Raw genomic sequence first — 19,940 nt, 5'->3', positions numbered from 1 at the left:
AGGCTAGGGAGAAAAGTTCTAGTCTAGCTTTAAATGCTTTTTCTTTTTCTGGGCAGGAGAAGCATTCAGCCAAGTCTGCCCCCATTTTCAATCTGAAGTGGTACAACCTATATGCAAGTTGATCATGTCAGTGAGCATTAAGCTCATGATCAAGTAAGAATCTGTTAATATCTTAAAAATAGTTTTGAGTGTTACCTTCCACTAAATTTCACTTCTGTTGCATTGACTGATTCAAAACTAACAGAATGGGAGTAAGAAAATTCCTGTAGGGGATTGGACTAGATGACCCCTGGGATCTCTTCCAATTCTGCAATTCTTTGATTCTATGGAAATAAGCAAAATACGAAAAACAAATTCTTCAAATCTGGAAACAAAGTCTCCAGTGACATCAGCAAGCTCATGGGATGTTTCTGTTCTGAAAGGATTCCTCAAGTCTCTGAAAATGTGTTGGTGGAAAGGATAGGGAAAACATGGAATAAGGAGAATTTGACAATCTGTGGTAGGAGACTGGGATGAAAAACTAGAGTGATTTAATGACATTCACAGGCGGGTGACATTCAGTTCTTACTGATCTGCAAAAAAATCCTTTATCCAGATTTTCTAAAGATTTGTGGCATGGAATTGATACTAGATACTGCCATTCCCAAACAGCGACTATTCAGGTTACCAGATTTAAAGCTGATGTCTCCTTTTCTTTTTCCTTAATTTTATAACCAAAACCCAAAAACTTCTTCCTTTAAAAGTTCACTTCTATTATACATCTAGGAAGTAAAGGTATAAAAACCCAATTTTGTAGAGGAATGGACAAAAGCTGCTGGAACTGTTGAGCAACATCTCTTTAGAATCAAACATAGCTGCAAACAATGACCCACAGATATTTCTTCTCTGTCATAACTCTTAGAATGCAGACACCAATGCAGATAAAGAGTACAGGCAACTTTTGGGTAATGGTAAACGAAAGATAGGTGGGTTCTGATTATCAAGTTTAACAGACCCTCTAAAGAAAGAAAGGAAAAAGGGCATGCAGCTTCATTAAAGGACTGGAAGCAGGAATGGCCACTTTGCTCCTCTTATAATCAGAGATGGAGTTCTCTCTGTATGATTTTTAAAAGGCTGCTGGGGACAGGAGGGCACGGGATGAGGGAGAGGGGGAAATTACGATTCTCCCAGCGTCTCAGCTGATCTGCTGAGCAGGACTTGGGTTGCAGGGGATTCGCCATTAGCTGCGTAAAGCAGCAAAAAGGGAGAGAAGGAGCAAAGCAGGAGAGGAAAGGAGCTGTTTACACTGCTGTAAGTGGTTGCTGTCCGGTTGGCTCCTTTAAAGCAACAGTGCTCTTTCCCTCCCCCCTCCCCGCTCAGCTCGCCAAAAAGCTCCTTTTCCACACACCCCACGCGAGCTCCTTCTCCCCTTAAACCCCTCTCCTGCATCATTAGCAGCATCCTTCTCCACACACCCAATGCATGTTCCTTCTCCTCTTAAACCCCTCGCCTGCATTATTAGCAGCATCCTTCTCCACACACCCCACGCATGCTCCTTGTCCCTTGAATGCTTTTCCTTCCCTCCCCACTTAAAACGTGGTTACAAAGCATGGATCCACATGGATCCTCAGGATTTTTACATTGGGCTACCCCAAACTCACCGTCAGATCATGTCTGTGGCCACAGCATGAACCACAAAAATCATACATCCACTGTTTCATTTAGAATATTTTTTCTTGTTTTCCTCCACTAAAAACTACGTGCGTGTTATGGTCAGGTGTGTGTTATAGAGCGAAAAATACGGTAAGTAACTACACATCCTTTAGAAGATATCTGAAGGCAGCGAAGATTTTTAATGTTTAATGTTTTATTGTGCTTTTATATATGTTGGAAGCCACCCAGAGTGGTTGGGGCAACCCAGTCAGGTGGGTGGTGTATAAATAATGGGATAATAATAATAATAATTGAATAGGATGTCCCTGTTGGAGGTTATGCACATCTGCTCTGTTTTAGGCAGATTAATGGAGAAGATGAATTCTGAATTCTGAAAGCTAGGGTCCCAGGGCCTTCGAGGACAAAACACAGGCAGAAACAGGAAAGGGGAAAAGTATCTTACACTTCCTCCAAAATAGTGGAGAGGCCCTTCTTTGGCCATGTTTTGAATGGGAAAAGGGCAACCGTGTTTACAGACCAGATTTCCTGTTTAATTTTGAAGCTTTGATGACCTCACTTTAGAGTAGTAACCTTGGCAGCTACTCACAGAAGACAAAATAAAATGCAGGATTCCATTGATGCAGCGATTTAGGGGCATCATGTCCTCCTGCTCTACAAAAAAGTAGAAATGAGTGCACAGTGCTTTTTTGAGCCAGAGCGCAGTGGACACTGCGAGAGCCTTGACCTGCTGCTGCCACTCCTATCCAGGTTTCCACACACCCTCTCCTTGCTCCACTTTGCTGCTTGCCTTCCTCCCTCTCTGGCTTCCTCTTCCTCCTCCTATTTATTTATTTATTTATTTATTTAGGTTTGGTTTTGGTTTCCTTCCTGTGAGGTGCTTGTGAGATGTTCTGCTCTAGGTTCAACTACCCCTCCCTCCTATTTTATTCCCCCACTTTCAATGCTTCCCCTTCTCTTTCCGCCTCCCTCAGAGGTTGGCTGGCTCCAACCAGGTGGCCTCTGCCCACTCCCCTCTGCTGATGGCACCACTGGACACTGATCACTGCAAGGGGTAGAAGTGGCTATACTATTTCTGTCCAGGAGGAGTCATGTTGATGGAAAGCCACAGATATCACTTGGGCATTCAAAGACAGAGCCAGATCTAATAATATGTTCAACCTGCAAATCTGATCTTTTGGAAGGGTAGGGGTGGGCAATCCAAAACAGGCTGAAAAATACATCCCAGCTTCATTGAACTACCTGCAACAGAATATCTGCAGTCAGCTGCCTTGGCCACTGGGTAAGATGCTTCATTTGTAAGTCTATGTTTAGTACTGGCTATGAAGTAGACAATACTAGATTACGGGTATATGGACCAATGATCTGACTAAGCATAAAACACTTAATACACTCATATATGTTCAGAACAATATACATGCCAACAGAGTTGATTGTTAAGCCAAACAAAGGCAGAGACACTGGTCCAAGGCCACCGAGAGAGGTTCATGGCCAAGAGGGATTTGAACCTGAGTCCTCCAGGTGCAAGTCCAACTATCAGAGCATGATACCCCTACTATAAATGTTCATAGCAGTGCAGGTAACTCCTTCGCATTGACAACACTGGTCTTGCCCCTCCCTCCCTCCCTCCCTCCCAGCTCTGCATCCTGCTTCCTGGCTGCCTGCATCAGGGTGCAATTATAAAAATTACATCCTGTTTTATTTTGTTTGGTCATTAACATCAACTGCTCAGGCAGATGCTCCCTAATATCCCCAACCCAGTTGTACAAACTCAAACTGCGATATCCAAGGCCCATGGAAGCTCTCTCTCACACACCACCCATGTTGCAAAGTGGAACAAGCAACAGCAGGAGCCAAGTATAACAGAAACTCTTGAAAATCTGTGATAAGAGATCATGCCTGTCCACAAAAATGAGGTTCTTCCATATCTGAGATTGCCCCAGCTAGTTTCTATTCTTTCTTTCAGGCAGTTAGGTCCTGTTATTACAAGCCTTGACAAAAACCGTAAATACTTAGGTAATGTTGCCAATACATTTTCTCTCTTCCAAGCCTACTGTCTGGCTTCCATCTCAATATTAGAAGCCAGTGCTAAACACACCTAAGCAGAAAATCTTTCATTCAAGGCAGAGAGAAGTTATTTTGCAGGATGCAGGAGGAAAAGGCATATCTCCATGCACAGAAGTGAAGTAAAGCTTCTCAATTCCATTTTATCAAGTGACATTTGGAGCAGCCCCCGCGTGTACTAATCAAAGCCCACCTTGCTTTGTGAAAGATGAATACCTGCTTGGTAGAAAAGGAACAAGCCTTTCACAGCTCTCTCTCCATTCGGGGCTGGGGGGGAGGAGGAGGGCCAAGAATAGCATGAAAGGGCCGCATGCTGACAGCGTACAAAGGATGGCGATTTCAAGCAACTCCCAAGGATTCCAAATACTAGTTTGTGCAGCATGTCCCTGTAATATTTCCTTGTGCCATACTGCATATAATTTCCAAGTGGCACTTCAAACAATCATCTCAGCACAATCATCTCCACCCCCTCCACAAATCCCAACAGCTCAGCACAATTTTATCTTCCTCACCACCACCCCTCCAAAGTTCCTAGCAGCTCCTTAAAGCCACCTTCTCTCACTAAATACAGAGGTAGGAAACACGAAGGTTTCCTCAGAGGACCTTTGTGAAGCCTACAGCTCCCTTTGAATCTTGAGAATTCCAGCTTTCAATTCTTAAAAAAAAAAAAAAAGTTCTAAAAGTCACAAATGGTGTTGCCAATGAAATTGTGCATAAAACAAAATTTGAGGCAAATAAATGATAATAATAATAATAATAATAATAATAATAATAATAATAATAATATTTTATTTATATCCCACCCTCCCCAGCCGAATCCGGGCTCAGGGCAGCTAACAACAATAAAATAATACAACATTCTAAAATCTGAGATCTGAGAGAAATTCTGAGGAAAGTCAGTGAGGACAAGTGTGCTAGCACTGTCTCTGTCCTGTTGTCTCTTCCATCAATCTTCACTTGTGGAAAGCGCCACCAGGAAAGCTTCCTGCCATCCATGGAGGTTCCCTGTGCATTTTAAAACTCTGGAAAATCAGTGTTCCAAAACATGCAGGTAGCCTGAAGGGATACCAGACACTCCTCACTTCAAGGTGTTGCCCTCTGTGACTTGAGAGCAGAGCTATCCTGCTTGTCCTCAAGGCCTCCTTCATGTTCTTCATACACTGGATTGCTAATGCCTGAAGAGTGTACATTAATTTCAACAAAGCGCAAGCGTACAGGTGGGGGTTACGTTCCCAGGTACCGTGCACATATGTGAAATCGTGCTTAGTGGGAACATGATCTAAATAGCCTGTAAACACCCTCTGAATCACTTGTTGCTTCTTGGGTTTCTCAGAGCCTGGGAAGATGATGATGCCTTGCGTTTGGGTGTCATCTCAAAAAAATCCTCCTAAAACTCCCTCCAAACCTCATGGGACTGCAAACACAAAGGCAAGATGTTTTCCTGCTCTTGTTAGGCCATTCTGGAGTTTAAATCAATTTATTTAATTATTTCCCAGCATCACACACAAGTTGAATATGCGTAAGTGGGGAGACACCTGTAAGTCAAAACTATAGGTTGCTAAAGGACATCTTTTTCTGTGAAGGGCTGCATTCTTCATGGAGTTGGAGGCAAATGTCTTGCTAATTAACTAAATCAGATACACAGACCACCTTGCCTCAATTTTTTCCATAGTTACCTCAGACTGCAATTCCCAATCCTATGCAGGTCTCTTCAGGAGTTGGTATCACCGTATTAAATGGGATTACTCTCAAATATACCAGGATTTTTTTAGTTCAACAGACCAATACAGCTATGGTTCTAGAAAGCAAGTAAAAGTAATTCCTTTCTGACATCAGTGTGATATATGCACACACACACATGGCAGAAGCCTACTGATTTGTTCACAGACAGCTCTAGGGAGAGTTCTAAAAAAAGCAACACATATTTTATCAAATTAAATAGAGTGGCTGGGGAAACCCAGCCAGATGGTTATTATTATTATTATTATTATTATTAATAATAATAATAATACTGCCTCTTCCAATTATCCTGAAACTAGACAGAAAGGGGAGATTATTTAAAAAGCCAAGAAAAAATGAGGAAGAAACTAAAGGAAAGTAGGAATTCTGATGGGATGGAAGAACAGGGCTGTCTCAGGGGCTCCATCAAATGAGGTCAGGAACTTCAGACTGTCCACCTGTGACTTGAGTCAAGGACATGACAGCAGCTCTTCCAATATTTTGAACTTATCTTAAACTCCAACGATACCAGTGTTCAGACTTTTCAGACATCTGCTGGATTTAATTGCTCAGTGAAGGAAAATATCAAACCAACAACTACTTTAGTGGTGTTGTTCATTGTTACTGTAACTTTTAAAATTGCTAAATTGTTAATTGCTTCAAATTGTTTCATTAGCCTTTTGAGCTGATTGAGGAAAACTCTAGTAGAAATACAGTGGTACCTTGGTTTTCGAGCATCTTGGAAACCAAACGTTTCGGTTTTCAAATGCCGAAAACCCGGAAGTAATTGTTTCCATTTTGAACGCTCCTCAGAAGTTGAACGGCTTCCACTGCATGTTTTTCCATTTTTCCAATTGAACTTGCAGCCAGCTCTTTGCGCCTCAGTTTTTGACGGCTTTGGAAGTCAAACGGTCTTCCGAAACAGAGTACGTTCGAGAACTGAGGTACCACTGTATTTAAATGAATAAAGCTAAATGCCTGTAGCCTGACGCCAATCACCTTCTTATATTTATTAACTGTACACCTCACTTTTCCATTAGTATGCTAAAGGCAGGCTGCAAAATAAAAAATGCAACTATGAGATCATAAAGAAGTTAGCAAGCTTTTGAGGCAGCTGAATTTCTTGCTTCCTATGAAGGTAAAGCGTCATAAAGACCATCACACAGAAAATTTCAGATGCTTTTTAAGTGTTATTATATATCATTAACTAGTTAACAATTAGCCTAAATCCCATCCTCATCAAAGTTGTATAAAGTAATTACTAGGTAAAGAGACCCCTGACCTTTAGGTCTGGTCGTGGCCGACTCTGGGGTTGCGGCGCTCATCTCGCTTTATTGGCTGAGGGAGCCGGTGTACAGCTTCCGGGTCATGTGGCCAGCATGACTAAGCTGCTTCTAGTGAACCAGAGCAGCGCACGGAAACGCCGTTTACCTTCCCGCCGAAGCGGTACCTACTGTATTTTTCGCTCTATAGGACACACTTTTTCCCCTCCAAAAATGAAGGAGAAATGTGTGTGTGTCCTATGGAGCGAATGCAGGCTCCTTGGCTTCAGCGATAGCAATGTGAAGCCTCCGAAGCACAAAGGGAGAGCTCCCCCCACGCACCGGAGGCTTCGCGTTGCTTTCGTAGGAGCGTAGGAAACTCCTGCTGCGCTCCAGGGGCTTCAGGCAGCTATCCGCAAGCCTTCGGAGCGCAGCAGGAGTTCCCGCTGCGCTCCGAAGGCTTGCGGATAGCCGCTTGAAGCCTGGAGAATGAGAGGGGTCGGTGCACACAGTTTTCCCTCTCTGCGCAGCGCCCCTTCAGCGAAGCGGGAGGAGAAATGGAATGGGCTCCGTTTCTCCTGCCACTTCGCTGAAGGGGCGCTGAGCAGAGAGGGGGAGATTCCCCCCCCCTGTTCTCCCCCTCCTATGGTCCGGTGCGTCCTACAGAGCGAAAAATACGGTATCTATCTACTTGCACTTTGAAGTGCTTTCGAACTGCTAGGTTGGCAGGAGCAGGGACCGAGCAACGGGAGCTCACCCGGTCGCGGGGATTCGACCCACCTACCTTCTGATCTGCAAGTCCTAGGCTCTGTGGTTTCATAAAGTAATTACTAAAATGATACAAAATGGGAAGTGGGGGGCTGGTACTCCCCCTTTGATGCTGCCAATTGTTATTCTGAGTGATGGCACATGGAGGTGGCTGTCTTTGCTCAATTGTTATTCTGAGTGATGGCACATGGAGGTGGCTGTCTTTGCTCATTGATGTGCTCTGTATCAATAGCAGAAGTGGCCAAGGGAGGCTAATCCTTGTTCCCTCAATGCTCAAACTATGCAACTGAAATCTAAAAATTAACATAAAACATAACAGAGCCATGATTCCACAGAATTCCTCCTCGACAAAGGAGAAACTTTCTCAAAAGGTTGTTGGGATAGATTATGAATATTAGCCTATTAACAACTGAAAGTAGCAACCTCTCTACCCTCACAATTTTTCCACACTATAACTCCTGAATTAACACTACAGCAGCGGTCCACTAGGTCCATGCTCAGAATCCCGGCCTTTAACATGTGATCGTGTCTTGTAATTCTTCATCCTCTGTTTCCCTCATGCAGAATGCATAGAACTCAGAGTCTTGTGGCACAGTTACAGCCTAACAAATTAATTGTACCATCAAACACTCAGGGACCAGATTTCATGGGCCTACAAAGCTTTTGCCATCCCAGTTGTGCATTAAAGTCCCACAAGACACTTTGCTATTTCTGCTGTGAGAGTCAAACATGGCTAGCCCTAGAAGTGACAAAGAAAGCATTGGATGGAATCAGAAAAGGTGACTATGCTACCTTGTTAAACAGTTTACTGCGTCCTCCTCTGGATTACTGAAACTCCATTCTCCTGCGACTTTCATAGACTGTCACCAGTTCCTCAGTTTTTCTGGATCTGACCATTCCGTTCCATTTGGTGCCCTTTCACTTTTACATCTTTCATTAATTGAAATGGCTTCCGAAATCCATTCCTCTACCTTTGTGAAACAACGCCTATGTAACCCTGCCATGTGGTATCCCCTTTGGAAATTTTCAAGTGTCACAGCAGAGACTACAACATTTTTGGGGGGGGGGGGAACCTACATGTACTTGCCAAATTCATTTCACCCAAAGATCACAACCACTTAGGGAATCTGCAACATTTACTAGTAGGAGACAATTCCTCATCCACTAATCATACTAGCTGACAGGGATACCCCACACAATGGTAATAGCCACACACCGGCTCCACTTAACAGAAAGCTAGCAGCCAAAATAATTAAGGGTCAAGTCCAATTCTTTCCAATCACCAAATACCCCAAATATACCCCTAACTCATTTTACCACTCACAATTGCTAAGGTGAAAAGAGGGATATCATTGTAGAGCAGTGGGAGGGAGTTTGGAAACGTCCTCAGTACATTTAAAACAAAACATGTATTTTCCTCTTCTGGGCCAAGCTTTGGAAGGGAAAAAATGTTTCTGCAAGCTTGCAGCAAACACTTGCTGTAAATGCTGTCATATGGCTAGCACTACTGGAGTTCACTAACCTGACCCCCCCACTCCTTCCCAATAGTTCTGCAACTTTAAAAAATGTTTCCCTTTAATTTAAAAAAGAACAACACAAAGGATGAAAGCAAACATACACATGCCACTTTAAAAGAAGGCAAGCAGCCATCTGAACAGCTGACCCAGCATTCAAGCTGATGAACAGCAGACTTCAGATGACGCTAAAAAACTGTAAACGTGGATCAAGGCATCTGGGCACATTGGGATCCTCTGTTGAATAAGACACCCTCATAGTTCCCTGGCTATCACAATTTCCCACCCAATAGGAACCAGTCTGAATGCAATTAAGGATCCATTCCTGTACAACCCTTCAGAATGCCAGCTGGTAGTAAGAGCAGAAGTATTATTTCCATCTGAATGATAAGTGAGTTGGTGAAGTGATTGTTTCCTCCTCTGCTCACCCCTCCCTAGCTAATTATCCATTTTTGTAGGATTGTTTTAGCAGACTGGAGTCAACTATGAATTCAGAATATATGTTGTCTGGCCTGTGGGACCCCAAAAAGCACAGAAACATCTAGGCAGTGAAATATTAATAAACTGTATTTAAGCCCAGATTAACCTGAAGATGCATTAGGGCAACTAGAGTTCATAAAGATGTCCAGGTGAGAACAGAAGAGGTAAACTTTTATTTTGTTTAGCTATCACACATTTTTACACAACTGAAGCAGTCCATAATGGTATTCAGATGTCTACAGCTTATCGTTTTTATTGTATTCTGTAGTTGGGACACCTTCTGGTTGAAAATTGGCCTATATATTTTAATAGAAATAACATGCAAAGAAAGCAACAAGTTTCAACACAGACTACTTTATTTGTCCTTAGCAAACTGACAGGTCAGTTGCTCTTGTGCATCATAATTTATTTTTATTTGTGGGAAGGGGGAGGAACATGGTAGCTTTTGGAATGAGGCTTGGCAGACCTGAACCCATAATGTCCTTCACTGCAATCTAGCCACTTCGCCATCATGATTCCTGACCAACATAAAAATAAATTTGTACTGATTTAAAGATAAGCCTTGTTGCATATTAACTCTCTGTAATTGTACTAGACTGCATAAACTACCAAAGCGGAAGAAGAAAAGGTTCCATAGGCTCAGCCCAAACTTTAAAGTGTAATCCCCAAAGGCTCAGTTGAATTGTCACCTCTATACTGAAGTAGCCTCTGTCCACGTAGTCTCCCAGGAAGAGGTAGCGTGTGTTATTGGGTGATCCTCCAACTTCAAACAACTTCATCAGGTCAAAGAACTGCCCATGAATGTCACCACACACTAGGGGAGGAAGGACAGCAAAAAGAGGGACAGGATTACATGCTAAGAAGAGAAAGGTCACAGAACCAATAGGGAACATGGTTTTGCTTCAGTCTAAATTGTTGGATTATACTGAACTCCTGTACTCAAATCTCCAATCTAAAAAACACTTCTTCCCCTTGGAGGTATAGAAAGCTTTCTGATCTTGAGCACACTTCAGTGGAAAGAACATGCAACAGGAAACCTGCTGGCTTTAGCAGCCAGTCATTCCAGATGAGCCTCAGAAAACAACAAGCCACAAAATAAAGCATTCTCTGACCTGTGATTGGAGCCTCAACTTCAATCATGGTCTTCTCATGCCTCAGAATGGAGGCTCCATCATTGATTATCTTCAGCGCTGCATCCTCCTCCAGACGCCCTTCTTTCACCAAGTGGTTTCTTAAGACCTCCAGCCTGGGTTTCCCATCCTCAAAAACTTCTTTCAGGGTTAACCGCTGCGTAGGAGGGAAAGGGACAGCTGGAGAGAGACAGAAACACACAAACATTAAGAAGGGAGTTCCTTCAAAGACCAATAAATCTTATAATCGGATTTCAGCAAAGGTTTCTCTAACCTGGGCAACAAGAGAGAGAATGATCAGTTAAGGACCATACTGAAAATTGCTCAGATCTAGATGGAGTTTGAAGAAACGTAACATGCAGTATATTTTGAATACAAGTACGAAATGCATCATGAGGATATTCAAGGCAGGAAAAAATAATTTCAAATGCCAAGCACCAGATACAAATTCCTGTAATCCATCATCAGAGTTTTTAAATATATATTTTTAAGACAGCAGCCCTTGACATAGCTAAACAAATATTTCAAATTCCTAGTGCAAGCATCACATTTCATCACATCAAATACTCATCCTTCTTAAATTACATACTGAATGGATTTACAACACGCATTTCAAAAGAATTTGCTATGGTGGCTTTACAAACACATGACAAAATGCTGTCAATAGAGATTCAATACCAATAAAAGATTCAGCATATAAAAGTGACAGAGATATGGATCTTTCCCATGTGGGACACACATATGCACCCCAAACAGGTTTTCTATTTCCTATCCAAAACTGAACATCAACCAATTAATTATCCTAAACTGACAGGCTTTGAAGTCCTGGGTAACTCAGCACTAATGCATAGTTTTTATATAATTTTTCTCTCTTGAAGATTACGGACAAGTAATTTCATTGGTTCCCCACTGTTTAATTCAGCCTTGGAACACGATAGTGTCACAGCTATGTTTCAAAGTTAGCCGTGGAAACAACTTAGCCTCTCCCTTCAGCAATCCTCATCTTTCTCATTCACACATTACATTAAAGCTATAAGGTAGGTAAAGATAAAGGGACCCCTGACTGTTAGGTCCAGTTGCAGACGACTCTGGGGTTGCGGCACTCATCTCGCTTTACTGGCCGAGGGAGCTGGCGTACAGCTTCCGGGTCATGTGGCCAGCATGACTAAGCTGCTTCTGCCGAGCCAGAGCAGCGCATGGAAACGCCATTTACCTTCCCGCCGGAGTGGTACCTATTTATCTACTTGCACTTTGATGCGCTTTCGAACTGCTAGGTGGGCAGGAGCAGGGACCAAGCAATGGGAGCTCACCCCATCGCGGGGATTCAAACTGCCGACCTTCCAGTTGCGCCACCCGCATCCCTAAAGCTATACAGTAGTTAAAATAAACTAGTGTTTAATGTAAACACATAGTGCACAGGTGCACACTGCTGAAATCACAGTCACTTCACTTCTTCACTGCTCTTGCCATGCTGCCAGGAAACAAGCTGACTTATGCAAGAATTCACGTTTATGGTTGGTTTCTGCCAAAATATGATAGACAATTGGCTTGATATGTATAATCAGCTGTATTTTGGGTTATATAGCTCAGTGGTAGAAAACATGTGCTGCCTGCAGAAGGTTCCAGGTTCAATTCTAGGCATCTCCAGGGCGGCCTGAGAAAAATCCTTTCTGAAGTGCTAGAGCACCTCTGTCAATCATTGTAGACAACACTGAGCTCGAAAGACCAGTGGCCTGACTCTGTATAAAGCATGTAATTCCTTTCAGCAGTTTAAGAGAGATAAGCATGAGATAATGACTCTTGTAATTTGTAACAGCAAATATATTCTGTAGTAAACCTGATATGAATTAACTGTACACCTGCTTGCAATTTTATACCTGTTTGCAGAGAAGGAGATAAGTGAAACAAGGTTATTTCCATTGCCTATGCAGAGAGAGCAATTGGCTTTCGTCCTCTCTCAACTGTCACCCAATGAGAGCCATACTATCAGGCTTTCTGAACTGTTTCCATCCCAGCTGGTGCCTGAATTTGTGTCTCTCTCCTTCTTTCCCCATCCTCTTTTCCTTCTTTTAGATTGTAAGTCTGTGAACAGAGACTGGCTCATCAAATTTGCAGGATGACATCAAACTGGGAGGTGTAGCTAATGCCGCAGAAGACAGAAGCAGAATTCAAAATGACCTTGGAGAACTGGGCACAAGCTAACAAATTTCAATAGGGCAAATGTAAGGTTCTGCACTTAGGCAGGAAGAACCAGATGCACAAATATAGGATGGGGGACACCTGGCTTACTAGCAGTACATGTGAAAAGGATCTAGGCGTCTTAGTGGACCACAAGCTTAACATAAGTCAACAGTGTGCTACAGCTGCAAAAAAAGCTAACACTATTCTAGGCTGCATCAACAGAAGTCTAGTGTCCAGATCAAAGGAAGTAACAGCACTACTCTATTCTGCCTTGGTCACACCACACCTGGAATACTGTTAACAAGCTGGAACATGCGTAGAGGAGGGCAACCAGGATGATAAAGGGTCTAGAAACTAAGCCTTATGAGGAGTACTTGAGGGAGCTGGGTATGTTTAGCCTGGAAAAGAGGAGCCTGAGAGAACATATGATAGCCATCTTCAAATATCTTAAGGGCTGTCACATGGAAGAGGAAGCAATTTTGTTTTCTCCTGCTCTGGAGGGGAGGACTTGAACCAATGGCTTCAAGTTACAAGAAAAGAGATTCTAACTAAACATTTGAAAAAACTTTCTGACAGTAAGACCTGTTCAGCAGTGGAACAGGTTCCATGGGAGGTGGTGGACTCTCCTTCCTTGGAGGTTTTTAAGCAGAGCTTGGATGGCCATCTGTCATGGATGCTTTAGTTGAGATTCCTGCATTGCAGAGCGTTGGACTAGATGACCCTTGGGAACTTCCAACTACGATTCTATGATTCTATGTCCTACTACTAATTTAAGCTGCTCTAGTAACCTTTTGGCAAAATAGTGGGACAAAATGCTTTAAACAAGCAAACCCTAAAAGAAATGTACTGGGGATAATAAATTCCTGGCACTAAGAGTTTTCCAGCCCTGGGAACACTATGTAGAATATTGACTAAGGCTATAGGTTTCGCATCAAAACACTGCATGAATGAATGAACATAAGATTGTTCATCAGGATTCTAGCCTTTACTAAAATCCACTAAATCCATAAACCTCCTTTAATACCTTGGAGCTTAATTTGCACTTCTCATATTTTCATCTACCAGAAGACACAGGGGAACTAAGTGACAACATAAATCAATATAAGATAATTTTTTACATACACCCACAGGATGACCCAATGTGGCTCTTCAAACATCAACTCAACTGTAATAGTTTAGGAAAGTGAAGAGAAGAAGTTAATGAACATGATGGGACACAGGGATTGTGGGAGGAGCAAGAATCAATGGAGGCAGCATGTGCAAGGGTGTTTCAAAGTAAGGATGTGCAAGCAATCACAGGCCAGGCCAGGGATGCAAGGTTAGTGTCTATGGTTGAAAGGTGTTAAGTGGAAGGACAGGTAGAATCAACAAGTGAGACAACAGGATGCCTCTTGAAACTCTTGAACATATTAAGATCTTGAAAGGTGACTTTCAGACTTAAAGAACATTAAAAGGTAAAGGGCCTCTGACAGTTAAGTCCAGTCGCAGATGACTCTGGGGTTGCAGCGCTCATCTCGCTTTACAGGCCGAGGAAGCTGGCGTTTGTCCGCAGACAGTTTTTCCGGGTCATGTGGCCAGCATGACTAAGCTGCTTTCTGGTAAAACCAGAGCAGCACACAGAAACACCATTTACCTTCCCGCCGGAAGCACTGGCGTGCTTTCGAACTGCTATGTTGGCAGAAGCTGGGACCCAGCAACAGGAGCTTACCCCGTCACAGGGATTCGAACCGCCGACCTTCTGATTGGCAAGCCCAAGAGGCTCAGTGGTTTAGACCACAGCACCACCCACGTCCTTTAAAGAACTTTAGTTACTCCTAATATCTATTCCTGAAGGTACTTGCTTATCTTACATTTTCAGTATTATTATTTCTGGAGCATGCTGGTGACACCACACAGGAGCCAATTTAAATGTTAGTACTGATTCATAGTATAGTCCTGCAAGGCACTGTAGCGCCTCTACAATTTAAAGGTGGCAAAGCCTGCGCAGGACTGGGTCACATGTCTCGCTCTACATTTGGATGGGCTCTATGAAACTTACATAAGTCACCTTATGGACCAACTAAGTTTGTTCTTGGTATGAGCTTTCGTGTGCATGCACACTTCTTCAGATACCAATTTTACATAAGCCATTTTATTGTAGCATTTTTACTAAGGAGAATATTTTACAACTCAGGTGGGAAGGTAAGCACTTCACAGGTATTTACTAGTATTCATAGAGCAATGCTAAGTCCAAAGCACTTCGCACATTGTTTCAGAAATTCTTAAAACACTGTAAGACAAGGACAAGGAACCTGTAGGCCCACAGATGTTGTTAGCCTGCAACTCCCATCATGACTACCACCAGCAAATCTTTTCAGTCATGAATTATACCCAAAGTGACTTATAGGGATAAAACTTAAAAAATCAGTTGGTTGCTAGATATGCAAAGAGGTCTAATATGATCCCAGACCATCGAGTCATGCTGGCTGGGGCAGACCTCTGAAAGGGCACAGGTTCTTCATCCCTCCTCTAAGTATTATCACCCCTTTTTGAAGGACAGGAGAAGGAGTAAAGAGAAAGCTGAGATATTGTAGTTTATCTAAAGCCACATAAGATTTCATACCTGAAAGAAAGACTCAAAATGGGAACATGCCAGCTTTCACACCAAGGGCCTACCTACATGTGTGGCACACATGTAACAAAAACTTGGTTAAGTCCCCCTTCTGATCATGCTTCCCCCACCAGGTTTCAAACATGACAATGTGTTAATATTAGTACAGTGGTACCTTGGTTTTCAAAAGTAATGGGGAACAAATGGGGAAAATACAAGAACACTATTTCCTCATCAACCCAGAGCCTTAGGATGTGAATAGCTTAGAGAGTGTGATATTCTTTTACAGGTAAAAAAGTTAAGCAGTCTTTTTCAGCCTTCTGTTCAGATGTACCGTATTTTTCCGTCTATAAGATGCCCCCATGTATAAGACACCCCCTATTTTTGAGGACTCAGATTTAAGAAAATGGGGGGGGGGGAGAGATGTATTCATATATAAGACGCCCCCTAAATTTTGACATTATTTTAAAGGAAAAAAACCTAGTCTTATATATGCAAAAATATGGTAATCTTGTTCAGGTCACTACAAATTTTAAAAGGAAAAATATGGAGCCATGACTCATGAAATTCTACAGAACATGTAGTTTGAGTCTGAGGGTAGAGCAATCCCAGGGAAAGGGAGTCTGTATTTTGGAGATGCTACTTAGGTTTAGCCAGAAAACTAAGAACAGCAACAGCTAGAAAATGCCTTTATTGTGTGGAACCCACCATGGATGCAAACTCCACACTAACTTACTTGACTAATTGCTCCATTCTCACTCACTATACAAAGGCAAAATCTGCTACATGTTGTGTGTTAGAAGGCATGTGCCAAATTCATTTGCTTGTCCCTCATTCTATCCTCTTTATCAGATACATCTACTGTTTTTTCTAGTGCTTTTCTAAAACAGTTCCCTAGACTGTACAAGTGAGGAAACTACAGCTGCTTGCCTGAACAGATGGCTGTTCTCTGCAAGAAAAGTAGCACTGCAAGTCATCACACAGAACAGCTAGTACAAATCAAAAAGGAACTGAATCCTGAGATTTCTTCCTTTTCCAAATATTCCGGCTTTCATTCCACCAATCAACAGTTGAAATAATCTTTTTAAACTTGCTGAAACATAGTAACCCAAACCCCACACCTCAATTTGCACTGAAATGATGACAAAAGTCCCTTGCAGTTTTGGCAGTAGCGTAAAGTCTTAGTAGCACACAAAGCCACAATATTGATCAAGTACTTTGATGGCAAGTTTTGGTACAACAGTTTGACAGAGTTAACATTTCCATTACGAGCTAGTATTTATAGAGTACCGTGGTACCTTGGGTTACAAACACTTCAGGTTACAGACTCCACTAACCCATAAATAGTACCTCGCGTTAAGAACTTTACTTCAGGGTGAGAACAGAAATCGTGTGGTGGCCGTGCGGCGGCCCCATTAGCTAAAGTGCTACTCAGGTTAAGAACTGTTTCAGGTTAAGAACAGACCTCTGGAACAAATTAAGTTGGTAACCAGAGGCACCACTGTATTTATAAAGTGGCGATGATTTTCACTTTCTCATCGGTCACATGAGACCGTTTACTCTTATGCCCATTTTATAGGCAGGGATCTGAGTCAACGCTAAACAATGTATATTGTTAAATATACATAAACAATATATTCTCTTATTTTCATACGCCACCATTTTTTAATATCTACTAAAACAAGACTTTCTAGCCATCTTACTTCTCTGAATACCAGTACAGCCATACCTTGGCTCCCGAACACCTTGGGAATTGAACATTTCAGCTACTGAACAACTGAAAACCAGAAGGGAGTGTTCTGGTTTTCAAACTTTTTTTGGAAGCCAAATGTCTGGTGCAGCTTCCACTATTGTTTCCAGTGAGCCTGTGCAATTAGAAACCAATCAGAAGCCGTGGCTTGGTTTCCGAACATTTCGGAAGTCGAATGGACTTCTGGAACGGATTTCATTCGACTTCCGAGGTACGACTGTAACTGTCACCGATTCATCGTCCTTTGTTTGGAAGCATTATACTTGTAATTGCAGTTGTTGGGGAACAAACAATAAGGGAGGGCTGTTACTCAACTAGTAATTCTCTTGAAGGCATCTGACTAGCTACTTCGGACAGCCAAACAACTGTAGTTGTGAGGATTGTTCCTTGAAAGCTATGATGGAAAAAGGCTTACGCCACCTCCCTCCATCTTCTGTAGCTTAACAGGTAGGCTGCATGACAACTTCTGTTCCTGTGCACAAGTTTCATCTAGATAGGCGTGCAGGCAGTGGTGAGGAACAGCAAGCTGTTGCACTGGAACCAATGACATGGGGAAATGTATGGTCTGGCAAAAGATTGCTAGGTTGGAAGTTGAAATCCAGAACCTCCAAGGTGGCTTTTTCAGAAAGGCTACCTGTTATCCGTCCAGGCAGAACAGAGGGCTCTCTATGCATGGATTAGACCGCAGGATGGGAAAGATAAAAATTTATCAGGCATTGAGGAATGTTTTGGGGCAGGTTGGTCACATACAAAAGAAACAAGCTGCATATGAACCAAAAGAGAATAATGCTCCTGGCACTTTATTTAATTAATATCCCACTGTTTCTCCCAAGAACTCAAGGTAGCGTACATTTTTCTCCTCCTTTTCATTTAATCCTGGCAACTACCTTGTGAGGTAGGTTAGGCAGAGAGGCAGTGACTGATTCAGGATACCTAGTGAGCTTCATGGCTGAGTGAAGATTTGAACCCAGGTCTCCCAGGTCCTAGTCAGACACTCTCTGTATGCGCCAATCGGATGGACACAGGAGGATTTACAAGACAGGAATTTTAAATCTGCGAGGAACATCAAGTGGGATTTTGCCAGGGGAAACTCCCAAGTCATGCCTGAGATACAGTGTAAAAGTTAAAGGTTTAAACCCAAGCTCAATTTGGCCATGATGGAGGACCTTTTTTGGTCCAAGCACCACATGCCCCTCTGGACAACCACCTGGAAGCCAAATGCCAGGGGTGGGAGTGACAAGAAGCAAAACAGGCAGAACCTTTCTGACTATTGCAACTCTGAGGACACATGCTTAGATAAACCAGCTGGATTTCATTCTCTTTATACTGAAAGCGTAGCTTACTTCAAGCTACTAATTTGAGCTGTTACTTGTGAATGTTAAATATTGTAATATTTTTAACTCTGTAAATAAAAAAAATGGAAAAACAGCAACAGGTGAACAGTGCAATTCTATGCATGTCTACTCAGAATTTCCATGAAGTTCACTATAGGATTACATCCTAAAAGCTATGTGTAACAGGCTGATTGGAAAAAAAGCAACAAAGTGCTTTCTAACAGGCTGTTCTTCAACTGATTCTCAGACAATAGCTTGACAAGGCCTACAGGCTAAGCAGAACTTGAAACCATGCTAAATTCTTTAGAGCTGCCAGACTGAATGAATGACTTGAATCCAGTCTGACCCTGAACATTTAAGCTGGTCATATTCAAACCTGTGTTTAATTTGCTGCTGTATTTATAGCTAAAGTCCCCTATCCCAAGAATAAACTTTACCTTCTGAAGCAACCGTTAGTCCATGGTGTCATAAGGCGTTCTACCCACTTCCCAACTCATTAATGGCTTTCCATTTCATCTAGGGCTTTGAAGAATAGCGCTATTAACACATACCCATCAGTCCAAGAACTATACATGTATTTGTAGTTGTGTAAGTTGGTTTGTCTGATAATGCATTAAATGCATAAATAATGTCAAGATGCAAATCTAGAGCTTCACATGCAGCACTTTATTCCTTTTTCTTGATGTTTCTTTACCTTGTAACTTTTATGTTTCATATGAGGTAAAAGCTGCTTATGGAAATCTAGTGGAATCTAGTGAAAGTTATGTCCATGTTAACTGCTTCCAGAAAAAAATATGTTTGCCACCCCGTTAACATGGAAAAACATGGTAAGAAATTTGGGGCGTATTCTGACCTACAGTCGTCCCCCCCCCCCCCGTTTTCATGGGTGAATCATGGGGAAGCAGAAGACACTTGTTGTTGTTGGTATCCATCCATCTTAGGAGACCATGGAGGAGTGCGCCTTTGGGAGTGAAGTCAAACCCTTGGACAGCTACAGCGCCTGCTGGGGTTGTGGAGTGATAAGGGAGAGACAGGTTTTGTTGCAGCTGGGACAGATGAAGGAGTCTGCTTTTGCTGTTGCACCATGACATTTCTTCTCTCTGTGCGCCTCCTAGTGGTCATTTCTCCTCTGGTCACTGCTGTGGATACACAACCTGACTGTCTCCAGGCACTACAATCAACTGCAAGGGATTCCCACATGGCAGCAGAAGCACGCGTTGTGTCACACCATGCCCACTAGTGTGAATGAAATTTAGGGCAACATGGCAATACAGCAACTCCCCATTTACACAGGGCTGGCATTCTGAGGCACTGCATGCATTGGCAGGACGCATGTAAGCCCATTCCATTCCACCTCACTCCTTTGCAGTGCTGAAAATGGCACACACACCAGAAGTCATACGCGTGCCAATCACACGCAAATGGGGAGTTGCCTGTATATTGATGAAAAATCCATAGTTCCATAATGTAACAGGTAATGCAGTATTAAAAGGAATGT

At 42.6% G+C, this 19,940-nt stretch overlaps 1 protein-coding gene across 4 annotated transcripts in view; it reads right to left on the bottom strand.

Annotated features, from left to right (window-relative positions):
• The window catches only part of PPP3CC (protein phosphatase 3 catalytic subunit gamma), a 78,039-nt gene that overhangs the window by 32,680 nt on the left and 25,419 nt on the right, over window positions 1-19,940 (bottom strand). For all 4 annotated transcript variants that reach the window (XM_083713621.1, XM_083713620.1, XM_083713622.1 and 1 more), the window contains exons 2-3: window positions 10,570-10,767; window positions 10,147-10,271 (exon numbers count right to left, since the gene is read on the bottom strand). In XM_083713621.1, coding sequence (XP_083569747.1) covers window positions 10,147-10,271; window positions 10,570-10,767 — 323 coding nt within the window. The remainder of the gene's footprint in view (window positions 1-10,146; window positions 10,272-10,569; window positions 10,768-19,940) is intronic.

This window comes from Podarcis gaigeae (assembly GCF_964106915.1).
Source record: "Podarcis gaigeae genome assembly, chromosome: 15".
Classification (NCBI taxonomy): Eukaryota; Metazoa; Chordata; class Lepidosauria; order Squamata; family Lacertidae; genus Podarcis; species Podarcis gaigeae.
This window is presented reverse-complemented; position numbering and strand designations above follow the sequence as displayed.